This window comes from Miniopterus schreibersii (genome assembly GCF_964146895.1).
Source record: "Miniopterus schreibersii genome assembly, chromosome: 2".
Classification (NCBI taxonomy): domain Eukaryota; kingdom Metazoa; phylum Chordata; class Mammalia; order Chiroptera; family Miniopteridae; genus Miniopterus; species Miniopterus schreibersii.
In genome coordinates, this window is record NC_138102.1 from 92,130,918 (window position 1) to 92,147,750 (window position 16,833).

General features: G+C 34.3%; 2 protein-coding genes across 19 annotated transcripts in view; one reads left to right on the plus strand and one right to left on the minus strand.

Moving 5' to 3' along the window:
- Positions 1-10,296, plus strand: part of SUPT20H (SPT20 homolog, SAGA complex component) — a gene marked incomplete at its 3' end in the record, with an annotated part of 37,083 nt that extends 26,787 nt beyond the window's left edge. For 13 of the 18 annotated variants that reach the window (XM_081129701.1, XM_081129698.1, XM_081129692.1 and 10 more), the window contains 7 exons: positions 870-939; positions 1,454-1,608; positions 4,501-4,556; positions 6,455-6,571; positions 7,495-7,600; positions 8,961-9,064; positions 9,772-10,296. In XM_081129701.1, the coding sequence (XP_080985827.1) occupies positions 870-939; positions 1,454-1,608; positions 4,501-4,556; positions 6,455-6,571; positions 7,495-7,600; positions 8,961-9,064; positions 9,772-9,906 (743 nt within the window). Of the gene's footprint in view, positions 1-632; positions 940-1,453; positions 1,609-4,500; positions 4,557-6,454; positions 6,572-7,494; positions 7,601-8,960; positions 9,065-9,771 lie in introns of all 18 variants that reach the window. The other 5 variants (XM_081129704.1, XM_081129688.1, XM_081129687.1 and 2 more) reach the window with 2 other exon arrangements.
- Positions 10,212-16,826, minus strand: EXOSC8 (exosome component 8). The gene is made up of 11 exons (XM_081129709.1): positions 16,723-16,826; positions 15,497-15,533; positions 15,193-15,256; positions 14,531-14,604; positions 13,319-13,364; positions 12,295-12,400; positions 12,165-12,210; positions 11,362-11,458; positions 10,970-11,084; positions 10,768-10,874; positions 10,212-10,409 (listed from the first exon to the last, which is right to left on the minus strand). Exons 1-11 carry the CDS (start codon positions 16,737-16,739, stop codon positions 10,294-10,296), a joined length of 825 nt encoding a protein of 274 aa, XP_080985835.1. The 5' UTR covers positions 16,740-16,826; the 3' UTR covers positions 10,212-10,293.
- Positions 16,827-16,833: the final 7 nt, after the last annotated feature.

Below are 16,833 nucleotides of genomic sequence, written 5' to 3' on the forward strand. Positions count from 1 at the left end.
ACTGTGCATACTTCATTCACAACAGATTTTCTATACATCTACATTTAAACAGAAGTACACAGTTACTGTTAAAGATGCAGTATTATCTATCAAATATTTGTTTTATTACTGTATTTCTTAAATTTGTTTTTCAGGATAAACTTGATGCGTTAGGAATTAAACATGTATATTTAGGTGCCAAATATATGACTGTTAACCATATGTAATTTATTAAATATGTTCAGAGTTTATCTCAGACTGTTAGAAAATAAGCAGTATTTTTAAGTGAAATCTTAAATTAGTGAAATCATAAATAACAAAAAATTAATTTGAATTCCTTTTAAACTTTTTAGGCCAAAGATAGCATATAGGAAAATAACTTTAAATGGGTATTGTGATAGAATACAAATGTATATTTTTACTGTTAATATAATAACATCTGATGGAATTTTTAGGTGATATACTGCATCCTTAATTGTAATTGAGTGTAGCAACACTCGTGTATCATGTGTAGAAATTAACACTTGCAGTTAACTGCTTTAAAAAAAAACTGGAACAAATTGTCAGTGCTAAGTAAGATTCCATTAACCTTATTTTTAAAAAGACTGGCCATTTATAACAAACTAGCAATTTTTATTTTTCTCAATGAGCAGGATCTGGAACTCCTAAGCCATCTACTCCTACACCAACCCCTTCATCGACCCCACACCCTCCTGATGCTCAGAGCTCAACTCCTATTACCCTTTCAGCCACCCCTACTCCCCAAGATTCAGGCTTCACCCCTCAGCCCACTTTGTTAACTCAGTTTGCTCAGCAGCAAAGGTCTCTGAGCCAGGCAATGCCTGTAACGACCATTCCTCTTTCCACCATGGTAACATCTATAACTCCAGGAACCACACCCACCCAGGTCATGGCAAACTCTACTGGACTTAACTTCATCAATGTAGTGGGCTCTGTTTGGTAAGTTTTCATTGATCACCTGATTTTTTAAAAAGATATTCTTATCAACCTGAATGAATTCTCATTTGTGAAATTAAGAATAAATTGCATATTACTGAAACTGAAAGAAAATACTTTAGATATGGATAGAGGGTGTCTCATTCAAGTATGTTTTAATTTTAGGTAATACATCTGTTATATGCACTAAAACAATACTACTACATATTTGACAGTAGCTTAGATTTTTCTGTTCATCTTCTGTTACCATCTTTTAATCCCTAGATCAGTGCTTTACTCTTTCAAATTGTATTTTAACCTTGATAAATATACAGTACTTAATTTTGGCCAACCTTGCTGTCACTTTCTAGAATAAAAATGAAACAGCCTCGAAATTGATATTTAAGATACAATTATCTAATTGTGTTTGTTCAATAGTGCTTTTGTTTTGTTTTGTTTTGTTTTTAATCTAAGGAATTATATGTCTGGTTTTTCCTTTTAGAGTGCAAGAGTAATGCTTTGTCTTATTCTCCTGCAGTGGAGCTCAGGCTTTGATGAGTGGTTCAAACCCTATGCTGGGCTGTAACACTGGTGCCATAACTCCTGCGGGAATAAACCTGAGTGGCCTTCTCCCCTCAGGAGGTCTGCTACCAAATGCATTGCCCGGTACAATGCAGGCAGCTTCTCAAGCAGGTAAGAATATTGGGTATAATAATCTCTAAAAAAGTTAAAGTACATGCTAATGTAAAAATGTCATTTTAATGCTATTATTTTTAACTTCCTTATTTTGTGTAGTATCATGCCATAAAGGCTCTTTTTAAATGAAAGGCTTTTATGTTGAAAACCTTTAAAGTTCTGATATTTGAATTAAAACCCATCTAGCATTCAACTTTTGTGAAGGAACTTGATAAGTTTGTAAGTCTCTGCAAATTATATCTCTGCCTTCTAAATATTATAATAAAGTTAACATTGATAGTCTTATTGTTGTCAGTGTAGTCTTATTCCAGGTGAAAGAAATGTATCTTGAAAACATACATTGTGCAAGAAATGCAACATAGCACGGGAGTTAAAAGCCCAGGTTCTGGAGCCAGACTGCTTGAGTTTGAATTGTGTAACGTGCTGTGTAGTCATGGAAAAGTTACCTTTGTGCCTCACTTTTCTTATAAATAAAATGGCGATAATAATAATACCTTATTACCTCATAATTGTGAGCATTAAATGAGTATATATAGATGAAGTGCTTAAATTGTGCCTTAGACCTAAGCATTCAAAAATATTTGCTGTCATTATTAGTAGTAGTTTTATTGTAGTAGTAACTGTTATTACATATACTGGAAAACAGTTTTAACAGTTTGTGCTATTTTTTAATGCTCTTTAAGAGAATGTATTGTAATTTCTTGGCACAATCCAGTTTCCTACTGCTGAGAAAAAGTTTAATAGGAAAAACAAACTTGACATAGTAAGAAAATTAATCAAAAACTTCATATGACTTAAGATGGCTGTTTTCAACCTTTTTATGTCATGTCACACATAAACTAATTACTAAAGTTCTGTGGCACACCAAAAGTATATTTTTTGCTGATCTGACAAAAAAATAGGTATAATTTTGATTGATTTACAAAAAAATAATAGTAATTACCTACCCTATTTGCTCCAAAGTGACTTTTAAAAAGTCAAGTGTCTAGCCTTGGCCGGGTGGCTCAGTTGGTTGGAGCATTGTCCCATACATCTAAAAGTTGTGGGTTTGATTTCTGGTTGTCATGTATAGGAGGCAACCAACTGATATTTTGCCCTACCTCTCCCTCTTCCTCTCTCTCTCCAAAGTCAATAAAAAACATATTCTTGGGTGAGGAATAAAAAAATTCAGGTGTCTATACTTGTATATAAGGATTTCTGGTACCAAGAATTAACCAATCAGATATAACCTTATGATGCAACTCTAATATATGACCTATATATTTATGGTTCAAGACAGGGCAGTCACACCAGACAGCTACTGTTCTGTTGGCTGTGGTCATTTTTTAATTTGACAATCTAAGGGAGAAGAGGTCTTCCCGTTGCATGTTTTAAAAGTTCTGGTGGCACACCAGTTGAAAATCGCTGACTTAAGAGAAAGAGAGCCCAAAGAATATCATATAAGTATGTTAACATATTGCTGTAATTTCCTAATTTTGGCTGATGTTCTTATTTTAATATACATAAATGTGCTGTAGCGGTGGAAACACAGGAAATTGAATCAGATATTCAATTTAGAATGTTCGTATTTACATGTAACTCTACCAGTTACATGTGCCTTCCGAGGCTGTAGGGCCTGAAAGAAGTCAGTTTTTCTTCCTTAGCCTCAGTTTCATTTGCTGTAAAATGGGAGTAAAGATATCTAACTTTAGTAGGTATTTAAGAGAAATAAACAAAGTAATATGAAAGTGCCTTCAGTAAGCTGTAAGCATTTATACAGATGTCATTTACCTTTAAAGGGAGTTTTGTCAATTCTTTTTATGAGAATTCCTGAAAGTCAGTATTGTTATATTTTCATCTGATTATGCTTTTTAAGTTTTTTATACAAAAATTTTATGTCTCTTACCTTTTTATTATTTGTTTGTTTGATTTATTGTAATCCTTAACCAGAGGATATATTTTTATTGATTTTAGAGAGAGAGGAGTGGAGAGAGAAAGAGAAACATCTGTGTGAGAGAGAAACATCCATCTGTTGCCTCCCTTACGCACCCTAACCAGGAATCAAACCTGCAACCTTTAGGTATACAGAATGATGCTCCAACCGACTGAGCCACCCTGCCAGGGCCTGCCTCTGACCTTTTTAAAATACAATTAGTTGCTTAGAACTAGATACATTTTAAATTAGTGTTCAAATTGGTATATTGTGTTAATGAGAAAAATAAACAGACTGGGGTCAGCAAACTATAATCTACAGTGATTAGCTAAAAATGATTTTACATTTTTAAAGATGTGTTTAAAATGTAAAAAAGAAAAATGAGGAGGAAGAATATGCAACAGTGGCTATAGGTGGCCAACAAAGCCTACTGAAAAAGTTTGCCAACCCCAGATTTATGATGTGTTCTCTGTTGTCACAAAATTACCAGCATTGTTTCCTGACTTCCAGTTTCATCCTACATACAAAATTCAGTGTTCTTTAGCATTATTAATATTAGCATTTGCACTTTAAAATAATTGTAAGGAGCGCACTGGTTCTCAGAGATAAGATTGTTATGATTATCGTGTACTGTATAGCACTGAGGAATGTCAGTAGAAGCCAACACCTGAAATGTGTTTGCATAACTGATAGTTTAATTATATTCATGGTCTCTGCATACTTCTAGATTACCTTCTCAAGTTAACAGTCAAAATAGTGATGAAGTCTGTTTCTGAAATACAGAATAAAATGTACATGTACTGCTCCATATCTCAATATTGGTGGATATTGTTTTTAAGATATTTTAAAAGTACAGAAAATAAAGCACATCTATGCAGAAAGTACTTAAAATGCTATATTTATAGATACTAAAGTGTAAAATATTTTCATGTGTAATAGTTTTAATTCCGTGTTATAACCATGAATTGTATTAACAGGTGTTCCATTTGGTTTAAAAAATACTTCAAGTCTCAGGCCCTTGAATCTACTTCAGGTAAACCTGAAACACTGCTCTTGATTAAAGTTTTCATACTTTGATTTTTTTTTAACAATGTATACCTATATATATCAGCATTTGAAATTTTGAGGTGGTTCAGAATCTTCTGAGGATAAGGTTATAATTGCTACCTTTGTTTGCATGGTTGACAGGGTAGGAAGAAAGAATGGGTATCTTACATGATGCACTTTCATTGATCTCTTTCAACAATCAAGAACTAGATGTTTCAATGCAGACAATTGACAACTACCAAGAACAACAGTTGCCTACAATAGCAGTAGGACTTAGAAAATCCTTTCTCAACGTATATTTTGTGCATACATATATGTAGTACTGTTTGCTTACAACAGATTTTGTGCTTGAATAGAGATTTTTAAAATAGCTCTGTGTTATTTTCCTGAGGAGAATGATTTCTTAGCACAGTGCCAGGCACCTAATAGTCATTTGGTAAATGTTTGTTAGATTACAGTTTGTGTCTAATGATGAGGCTTTTCTTATACATGTTATATGTCGACATAGGCAACATATAAAGAGAGACCAAAGGTGGAGAATTAGTACACATTGAATGTGAACTTATAATATTTGGGGTGTTACACTCTAGGTCCTTTATAAGGGTTGGACTCTAGTATTAACCTAGGTTGAAAAATGGGTACAATTATCTACAGAGAATTTAGAAAGGGTAGACAAGAATATAAAGATCTGGAGACACAAAATGGCAGAGCTGTGCATCATTGGGAAATAACAGTAATAGATCAACCCAACCTGGTATTCAGAAATAACAAATCAGGAAATGTGTTTAGAGCCAAAACTTAAAAACTTATTTCTTATCCAAGATGGAAACATTGTCACTATTTACAGACTGTAATTGCAGAACAATTTACTTGTAATGTGAATAAACGACAGATCACACTGTTTTATTCAACTTTCCTGCATATTGCAGTTGGAAGTTCTGTCAGGGATTAGTCTCAGTGATAAGAATGGAATTCCTTAATAGAACAATAAGAAGAAATAAAGACAAAGCCAACATGTAAATTAATTATATTTTGCTATATTTGTTAACTGATTGAGGAAGGAAAATTTGACCTGTACTATGCCCAAATATACTTAACAATAAGCAGTGCTGGTTGTAGAGATTTTGACCCAAGGACACCTTTTTTATTTGTTATTTTTTATATACAGACCTGAGAAATCTGTCTTTGGTATTTATTTGGACTTTGTCTTAAGGACTTCAAAATGCTTATAACGTAAACCCCTATAGAATAAAATAGAAAAACCATTTGCTTCCTAATTCATTTGGAATGCCTAGTTTTAATTTTTAACATGGATTTTTCTGAATGCCTCTTTAAAAAAACTTTTTTAAAAAAATTTGAATTTAGATTCTGAGTGACAGAGTAAATAATGTCTCCAAACTAAATATGGACATCTAATGCACTTTCTTTTCAGCTTTGGAATTTCTCACTATGTTATATAAGCATCCATGCAGTCCTCGGATTTGCAAAGCTACAACAAATTTTGAGAGATGGGTTTTAATGTATATCTCTGATTTTCAATAGCTTCTTGTTTGTACTTTCTAATCCATTTAATGCTGTTTTGTATTGAGGTATAAAAAAGAGTTAAATAAAAGCAGTGTGTATATTTGGATATGTCACTAACTTGAAGCAGAATGACTCATGTTTGATAGCATTAACATACTTGAGAGCCCTTAGTAATAACACTTAAAAATTGTTTTTAAATCTTTTTTTTTTTTTTTTTTATGGGTAGGGATCTTGTTTTGTTATTTTTGTTTACCTGTTCCTCAATCCCTAGAAAAATGCCTGACACATAGTGAAAATACTTGTGGAATAAAGAAATTTAAGTGAAATTTACTAATTAAGTCTTGTTTAAATTCTTAATAGCTTCCAGGTGGTTCACTAATTTTCAACACACTGCAGCAGCAGCAGCAGCAGCAGCAGCTCTCTCAGTTTACACCCCAACCTCAACCCACAACTTCTAGTCAACAGCCAGGGGAGCAGGTATGTGCTTTTCTAGCCTACCATATGCTTTGTATTATAGAATTATAACTTATTTTGTATATGCTGAGCACTTTTCAAGTGCATTTATTTATTTAGTGTTTCAACTAACATTTCCTATACTATTTTTCTTTATTAACATCAGAAGCTGTCAGTTATTCTAATTCTCACACCACCATACTGAATACATCTAGTTGGAATCTCACCTTTTTAATTATTTCACACCATCTTCGTGGTATGAAAGAAATTCAGATGAGTTACTTGCTCACAGCCAAGTGAGTGGCAGAGCAGGGATTCAAACCCAGGTCTTTTTGCCCCATAGGCTTGTATTTTCTACCCAGTTAGCATTCTTCTGCTTACAGTATTTTGTCTCTTAGAATTGAGATGTTCCTATTATGAAGCTTAGGGTAAAGGGAAGATAGACAAAAACGAATACTTCTATAATGTCAAACAGGATGAAATTGAGTAAGAGTTATAGTAAATTTAACCTAGAAGGAACTACAGGGCTTTTTTGAACCTTTGCTATACTTTGGAATCATTTGGGAAACTAAAAAATCTGTATAACCGTCTTATTTCCTTTTCTGGACTTACTGTGCTCGCTGGAAATTTCAATACGATGTTTTAAACTTTAAAAGATAGTTTTGATGAAGCTTTATAGAGAAGTCTTATGAATTATTAATAGATCATCCAACAGTAAACCAGTACAGAATCAGTTCTGGAAAATTGGGTTTTCTTTTCCTTTCAAAATACAATAAATGTGTTCTTGCTAATTTAAATACCTTTGAAGTCTTTTCCTTGTTACTCTTTTTACAAGACCAAATCTAGTATTGGTATTTTTTTCACATATAGGAAAAATACTAATTTCTTTTTACCAACACAGATTTTTTTTTTTTTTATACAAGTCATGTATGATTTTTTTTCTTCAGGGTTCTGAACAAAGCTCAACCAGTCAAGAACAGGCCTTATCTGCTCAGCATGCTGCTGTTATTAATCTTGCTGGAGTAGGAAGTTTTATGCAGTCACAGGCAGCTGGTTGGTATCTTCATGACTTCGTATATTTAGTTTACTAAGTGTTTAGTTGAAATCTCACCTTTTAAATTATTTTTCCTTTTCTTGAAAGCAATTAACTAGGAAAAAGTATAGTTATATTTAATGTGTGAACTATTAAATGAATTTATTGATAGCCCTGAGATTTTTTTCCAATGACAGTTAATTAAAAGTACTTTCATCTACATATTAACAGCAGTTGTTTTCTCATGTAATAATTTGTTGGCAAAATTTTATATAGTTATCCAACATACTAGGAAGCTACCAAAGTTGTTAACTCTTCAGTTTTTCTGGGCATTTATATGTTGCATAATCGTCTCTTTCTGGTAGTTTATACTTGCATGAATTAAGATTTAATGTCAATAACATAACTTCTATAAGCCACTTTTTTCATTTGTAAAAAAAATTGATTGCTTACCACTTCTAACAGTAAATGTTGAACCAAAGATTTACCTCTAATGGAGATTATCTTGTTAATTGAAGACAGTAATTACAGTTTGAGGATTGAATGAGTGAGCATGTCAGCACTTAGAATTATCATTGGACCTACTGTGGTACCTTTAGAATTCTATACAACTAACTCCCAGTGTCTGAATTTAGAATGTCAAAGCCTTACATGTAGTTCTAATTTAGAGCTAGTGAATTTTCGAATGGAAATTTATTATAAATTTTTACCACACAAGGTGTATATTTTCTAAAGTATTGGTAGTGTAATTTAGTGGAAAGAACTCTAGGCTGAAAAATCGTCCATGCTCCAGACCTACCTGCCACTAATTACTTGAGTGATGAGTCACTCAAACCATCTATGCCTGAAATTTCTTTGTCCAGTGAGAGGGTTGAACTGATTATTGTGGTCCCACTTAGCTCAGAAAGGAATAATGCAGTCTCAGTTCACCATCTCTGTTGCTACTAGCTTAGTCTGATATTCACTGCAACATCTTTCTTAAAAGCACTTGTCTACCAGTTATGTCATTATGGTAGCTTGGCTTTCTCCTGCCCCCTTTTATATTTCATTGGTTATATTTTAAAATCATGTACTGTATTTTACATTTTGCAAGAAAGTCTTCTCAACAAAATAGCACTGTTTTCAAATTCCACTGAGATAAAAGAAGGGATACAGTGCTTAGCCCATGTGCACTGCCTTCCCTTTTATGCCAGAAAGTTCTATAATCAGTGGTACCCTCAACTAACAGGAGACTAAATTTATTCTTAAATGTCTGTGATTTGATACTTAAGATTAATCATACTGATAACTTTTCTATTTCATTTTCTGTGTTGTCCTTTTCTAACCCTGGTAGCCTTCAAACTTTTTGACTGGCCTGCTTTCCCCTTCTCCTCTCTGTAGTGTTGTCTCAGCTTGGCTCTGCCGAGAACACACCTGAGCAAAGCCTTCCTCAGCAGAGATTCCAGCTCTCCTCTGCCTTTCAACAGCAGCAGCAACAGATACAAGTAATCCAGCAACTTCACTCTGATTACATTTTAAAGATACTTTGCTCCAAAAGTACCTTAGTTTTATTTTACTGTTTTTTAAGACTATATAGTAATAGGTAAATAACTTAGCAAATTTTACTTAAAAGTATGATATTTTATTTTAGCCAGTCAACTTGGAGCACTGAATATACTTTGTACATTTAAACCATACTTTTCTTAATTTAAAATCTTTATGAAGTGCTGGTGGCACATTAACATCCATTTTTGTAGTTTGCATTATATTTTGAAATAGAGACAGTCATCAGTGCCAATGGTTAACTTGTACTGCAGAAAAAGACAAGTATTCCAGTGTTCCTAGTAGTAAATGCCATACCTGTTTTAGAAAAATGTCATTCCATTATCTTAGGAAGTCAGCATATTATAGTTGACTATCTTTAATATGCAGGGTGGTTTAGATTGCTATAAACTACTATACAACAAAATGGTAACTGAAGTTGCTGAGTTACTGCAATATAGACTGGCAGGGCAAACAGAAATATTTTTGAAGTTTACCAAGAACCATTTTAAAAGCCCTCAGCAGGCTTCTGTGCCACTGGTGCTGTTTGACTGTGCATTGTCTGAATGTGCTTTCTCCCTTTCATTTTTGTTTTCATCACTCTCAGGAAAAGCACCTTTTTATACCTGCCTACATTTACATAACTTTATTTCCTTCCTCCCTTTTGCAGCAGTTGCGATTCTTGCAGCATCAAATGGCTATGGCAGCAGCAGCACAAACACCTCAGCTACATCGTCAACGGCATACAGGCAGCCAGTCAAAAAGTAAAACGAAGAGAGGCACACCAACCACTCCAAAATTCTGAATCTTGCATTAATTTTTCTTTTTTAAAAATGTAAGAGCAATGAATCAAAAGGAATCTGAGTTTCTACTTCATTTTTGTTTTTAAAAACATACCAGTATTTTACATTGCTTGATGTACAGACTTTATACATAAGCACAACCCTATGATTTTTAAATAAAAACAGGGAAATGCTTTAATAAACCATTAGGGTTGGTTTAAGTCACTGCTTTTTCAAAATTGTTTCACTGTACATAATACATGTAGAATACATGTAGAATACAAGTGGAAGTGGCCTAAGAAATACTAGAAACATCTTTCGGAAGAATGTAATTTGATATTTATTTAGTATAAAAGATTTGTGCACAGTGTAACAAATACAGTTTTTACAAATATATTTTGAAAATGTGGTTATTTGGGTTTCATACTCTTAATTATTTCATCCATCAGTTTTTTTACTTCTTTGTGTCTTGTAACTGCTCGGCTCATACAGTCCTGAAGTTTAGCTCCAGTCAGCCCACTTCCACCTGAAAAATTATTGTGCCAGCACTTTTAATATATGTTACTTTACTTGTAATGATCATCATGTCAAGTTATAAACCAAAAACTTCAGTCATGTAAACCAGGGGTATGGTTAAGATTGCCAAGTTGTTTTAAGACCTCCAAGTCATTCCAATTCATGTTACAAGTTTAAGAACCACTGGTACACAATATAAAAATGTAAGGAATTTGAGGTAACAAACTGTCATCCTAAACTTGCTGCATTAGGTAAACAGTAAAACATCCCACATTTCATTTGGCCCACCCCCACCCCCTCCACCAGTGTAAAAAGTTCACATAGAGTTTTTCATCCAAATATTTAGGACTGAAATAGAAGGAACATGCCTGGTTTGTGAAGACAACATAGCTTGCCTTCCTCATCCATTACTACTGTTAGGGTTCCAGTTGCCAGATACTCCTCCTCTCCAGTAGGGTCAACTATGAGCAGAGTGCTGTTTAAAAATTTTTTGAAGTATAAATTATCAATCCATGAAACATTTTATTTTAGAAGAATACTTAATACACAATTTTTATATATTTAACTTACTCATCAAATACTGCAAAGGAGGTAGCAACTGGATGAGTTCTAACGTTCAAATAACTTTTCTTCTTTAAATTAACTTCTACAGTTTCTTCATTCATAGTAACTTCAGGCAACTGTACTAGAAAGAGGCAAATATGTTGTGTCTCTAGTGTAAGTAACAAATACAGCTTTCTATGCTTTCTTAATTCACTTTTCCCTGTTTAACTTGTCCAGAAGTACTCTTAGAAAACTTATTTTAGAACATTAAGATAAATGCAGTATATATAAACATAGTTATTAATTTAGAAACACTAAAATGAATGATAGCTGAATCATAACAAAAACCTAAAAAGTTTGAGGAACAGACAGAATATTCTGACACATAAGGAATACTGCCTTTTATTAAGGTTGCTTACCATTTTTTAAAGCTGCCAACAAAGCAAATGTACAGGCATCCAAAATATTTCCATCATAGTCGAGGCAAATGAGATCACAGTATAGAACCCAAGCAAGCTAAAATAGAGTTTACACAAAGTAAATTAAAGCCTTCAAATGGGTAGAACATGGTATTTGGGTCAACTTACCACAGAACACTTAAGCAAGATAACCTTCAAGGCTCAAAAACTTACCAAAAAAAAAAAAAACCTTTAAGAAGTCAGTCAAAAAAAAGTGGACGTTTTATAAAAGCTGGCTTTTGACTACCAAGCTGACAAGAGAGAAACATTTCCATTCCTGTTGCTAACTCAGCAGATGAGGGAAATACTTTTGAAAGTCTCAAATGAAAATCAAAATATATTTTCCCAAAGAAACCTTAATACACTGCATGCTTAGGTTTTACAAGCTAATAAATATGTAATCAAATAGAAAGAGCCTATAGGTTCTAGTCAGCTTAGTTCTAAGTTTTCAAATAGACTTGGAATTTACAGTGTGGATTAGCTGATCAGATATCAATATGATATAAGGAATTAAAAAAGAATATTATAAAGAATTAACCTCAGCTTAATGTAGCTCCAAGTCAGGCAACAAATTAGTCAAAATTGGTTGTCTTTTACAAACTACATAGTTATAGAAAAGGAATGATGTTTTTACTGAATTCCACCTAAAAACAATTAAGACATCTGCAGTGTAAAGGCTACTGTGGTTTGTTAATTTCCATATCTACTCCCCATAAAACACTTCATAAATAAAAAACAGTTCATAGCTTCTTTATTTCTCTTACCTTTCCTGGAGAAATGCATAAGTCCTCTTTCTGAATTATCTGTGAACTTGATTTAATAACAACACAGTAAATGAAAGGTCAAAACTACCTGAAAATGAATGGTAGTCATATTTTATCCTAATTATCTTACTTTTCAATGATATCTGCAATGAACTGGCTAGCCACTTGGGCCTCTTCTCCAGGAGGTCCAGACCGAAATCTCGATGAACACAGAGGTGGTAGATCCACATTAGGAACTGAAAGAAACACTCTGAAACTATGAAACAAACTTCACTTCTGGTTTATGGAAGTGTTAAATAAAGGTAAAACCACTGCAAGCGTACTATAGCCATAGATAGGTTTTTCCAAGTGGAAAGAACCATAACATTAATTATATTGTTTTTAGTTTTTATAAGACTGTTAAGCTTGGATAGAATAAAATCTTGTATTTCTGACATTTTACCACACAAATACCAAAATAGCGCACTTACTTAATGTTTAAATCTTTTTGCAAGTGTTCTAGATTCTTTCAAAACACCTCAATCTGTAGCCGAAGGTAGCCCCTCTCTACTCATACCCTACTGTTCTGCATTTTAAAAATGTTGGTTCCTACCATAAAGAACAGATGGTCCAAGTCAAGAAAAAAATCGTATAGTGGGCCCTGGCCAGATGGCTCACTTGGTAGGAACATCCCACGCACAAAAAGGTTGCAGGTTCGATTACTGGTCAGGGCACATACCTAGGTTTCGAGTTGATACCTGGGTGGGGTGTGCGCTGGAGGCACAACCAGTTGATGTTTCTCTCCTGTCCTCTCTCTCTCAAATCAATAAAAACATATCCTCTTGTGAGGATTAAAAAAAAAAAAAATCACGTGGTATAGATGAAGAACATGAAAACAGGAAAGTCTGCAATTACAGCCCTTTGCCTAGGAGATTCTATTTTCTTGGTTGATGACATCTTAATGTATAAACAAAAATGGAACAAGTTTGAAAAATTTTTTAAATTCTCTATTTTGTTATGCTATCTTCTAACAGAAAACTTCAGGAATGTCTGCTTCATTCCTGTATATTTCTGATTATTATAAATAATTTCCTCAACTACTAGGATTTAACTACAATATTAGTATTAAATGTGTTAAAGCATTCGTATTAAAATTACAAAACCATATAACTTACCAACATATCCTTTATCAGGGGCATCTGTTGGGGGTGCTGCAAATTCCTACAGAAGTAAACAAATGTTTCCTATGAAAGAAGCTACTAAAAAATTGTAAAGATAGCCATCAGTTATGGAAGGCTCTACCAAAGACCATATTAACTAGTTAACTACCACATTATGAGCATCTATGCTTGGGGAGTTGTGTCAGGGGCTGTACTGGCACCAACCCTCACATTAGCTCTGCAGTAATAAGGCAGTAGAGCATAGTTAACAATACCAGAGTGCTACCCATCAAAATTTTTTTAAAATTTGGATTTCAAATGCTCCACTCTCACACTCAATTCAGTAGCCAAGAATCTGAATTTAAACTCAGTGTGATACTGGCAAAGCCAAATTTAGGAAATGATGGTAACAGGAACTAAGCAAGAGCTCTGGAATGACATGCTTCATATGTCAGACCCACACGTTTTGGCTGTGACACTTTAAATTTCTTAACCTCTTATCATTCAATTTCCTTATCTGGAAAATGGGAAGTTAATGTGGCCTACTTTAGGGACTGTTAACGAGGGTCAAATGAGATAATGCTGCTAAATCCCTAATATAAAACTTGGCAGTCAGTGTTCAAATCTTATTGTTAGATATCACCCCAGCTTTACCGAGGAAGAATCTGAACTTAGGTAAAGTAGGAGTGCAGTGCAGTCAGAAGTTCTATTTATGAGCCTTATGTTCCTGGACAAGTTACTGAAACTCATGTAAAACAGGAGACAAAAATTATACCTCAAATGACTGTTCTGAGGACTAAAATTAATTCTGTAAAGCAACTAATACAAGGTGCCTGAAACATAACAGGTAATAAGTACATGGTAGCTCTTATTCCCTCAAGATTTTCTTTTGAACATTCTCAATTTTCTACACAAATGCCACCACTGAATAAAAAGATGTTACCAAAAATCAATTTCTCAAATGACACCCAAATTCTTAAAAAATTAAAGGTAGAATTTTGAAAATTATTTTATTTCAGTACATTTGATGAACATCCATGAATTATAATTGAATCATTAAACTTGAGTCGTATTATCTAATACTAAAAGCTGAAAGTTCTTGGGACATGAAAAAATAGTAAAAGCTGACACCTGACTGCCTAGTCAACAGAATTACTAGTGTATATTACAATCTAATCAGTATATGAAGATAATCTGGTAACTCTGGTAAGACATTATTAAACCTACCGCTTTAATTCCACAAATCACTGCAGTATTTCCCAGCTTCACTAGAGCAGAACCATCAGCAGTACTAATTGAACCTAAAAAGATAAGTATTTAAGCAAAATGAAAAAGTCCACACATGAAGTGTTTTCGCTTTCTACATGATTTTATATTGCTACATAAGTCAGTTGCTTATGAAATTTATTACTAGCTCAAGGTTCTTTAAAGTGGTATAACTACTTAAAACTACTGTTTTAAGAATTATTCACCTGCCCCTGAATTTGAGTTAATCATTTTTCATTCAGTCACAGCACTGCATAGATAAAAATCTCTCCACACAAAATCAATGGAATCCCTTAAACATGGTAGAATTTGGCCAAAATACTGTGTAAGTGGCTTAGAGGCTAAAATTTGGGAATGCTGTACAGGTAAAACTGGAAAATTCCATGTTTGAAACAACAGGTTTAATAAGTTTACAACATAAAAATCCATGTGTTGGAGGTATGGAAGGAAGGGGGAAAAACTCTTTATAGTTACTTTAAAATTTTAAAGAGCATATAAATTGAGAGAACAGTGAGTTTTAAAAAACCTTTACAAATAAAAATACTAGCATTAAACAAGAAAAATTCTATTTTCGAAACTGAAGCAACTTCAACAGTCTATTATAGAACTCAAAATATCCTCACCTATGTTAACAGTTGTGGTTCTGAATTCACCAAGTTCTCTTCCATCAGGACGGCAGTTCTCTTTCTAAATAAATATATATGAAAGTAAATTACATCTACACGTACATTTCACACAGAACCTGGGAAAACACATTAAACTTTGTTAGTTGAAATTACTTTGAATTTTTTTGAGGTATAATTGACCTAAAACACTAGTTTCAGGTGTACAACATAACAATGAATATTTGTATACTGTACATGAAAATTGTCTTTTAAAGCATATATTATCAAAAGGCGTAACATCTACATAACCACTTTTACTCACCAAAAATCTCCTGTAATACTCCAGAGGTTCCACAGTTCTGAAACGTGTTAAAAATATATCTGACGTTAATGAATCAACATAAACCCAGAAACTGGCAAAGATCTTAAAAGTGTAATGATGCGGAATAAATCTCCACAACGTGTAAGTTTCCTTCATAAGTTCATAATGTGTACGTTGCCACATATAACTAATTATAAAAAGTAGATACTCTTGCTGTAGCAATCCCACTTAAATGCTGTCCTTAACTCTGCCTTAAACAATTACAGGACTGGAGCCCAAAGCCTTTGGGCATCTTTAAGACGATTAATTCAGGTGTTGTCACTCTCGCTCGGAAGCAAGGATTCTTAGCATGAAATAAAGTGACATCTTTATTTTCACTATCCTATAACTGAAATTTAGCATAGCCATCAATTACGACTGTGGGCAATAAACCATTAAAATATTAGCAGTACCTGCGACTTTAACCACCACAGACACCGAAGGTTTTCGTTTTTACTTAATTGTCGAAGGAATGTGTACTAATCGTTACTTTTAAATTTCAGGAGTTATAGACTCCCCGGTAGATTTTGCTTAAGAAAGTTAATTTTAAAGCACTGTATCATACACTGGGGAATTTATACAAATAGATAACTGTTTCGATACAATTGGTTTCCTTTGGAATCCTATTTATCGGCTTAAAAACCTGACCAAGAAAGAAAAGCTATAGGCTTCACACACACACACACACACACACACACACACACACACACACACGCCTATGTAAAAATCTTGCCAACAAGGCACAGTCCTCTTAGAAATAAATTACGGGAGGAGAATGCAGTGGCATGTGGTTCTGATGCAACGCTCTCTCAGAAACATACAACTGTCTCTCCTGGGGCTGCATGTCCACTACCAAGCCACAGTGCTCGTCATACCGTTGAAATTAACCAAGTTACTACTAACAGGACAGGAGAAAAGGGAAGGTCAAATACTCCAACCCAAGTACCCAATGGGGAAGAGGACACCCCACCTCCACCGATAATACTCTCAGCGGGTACTGATCTCGCTACACACAGACCCATCAGTCTCACTGGCTGAAAGAAGTCCCCTTTTCTTTCCCTACGACCGCCTCCAGGTCCTCCCTAACCCCTGGCATCCGCGGGGGTAGAGAAAATCCCAGCTAAGGGTTAAGAGAAGCCGCCATCCGCCAGGGAATAAACCCGACCACACCAAGGGCCAATACTCACTTGAACCCGGCCGCCATCTTCCCGTCCGCGCTCCTGCGCCTGCGCCTGCGCCTGCGCCTGCGCGAGCGACATCCAGCCTCCCGGCCCGGCGCTTGCTCCGCCTCCACACTT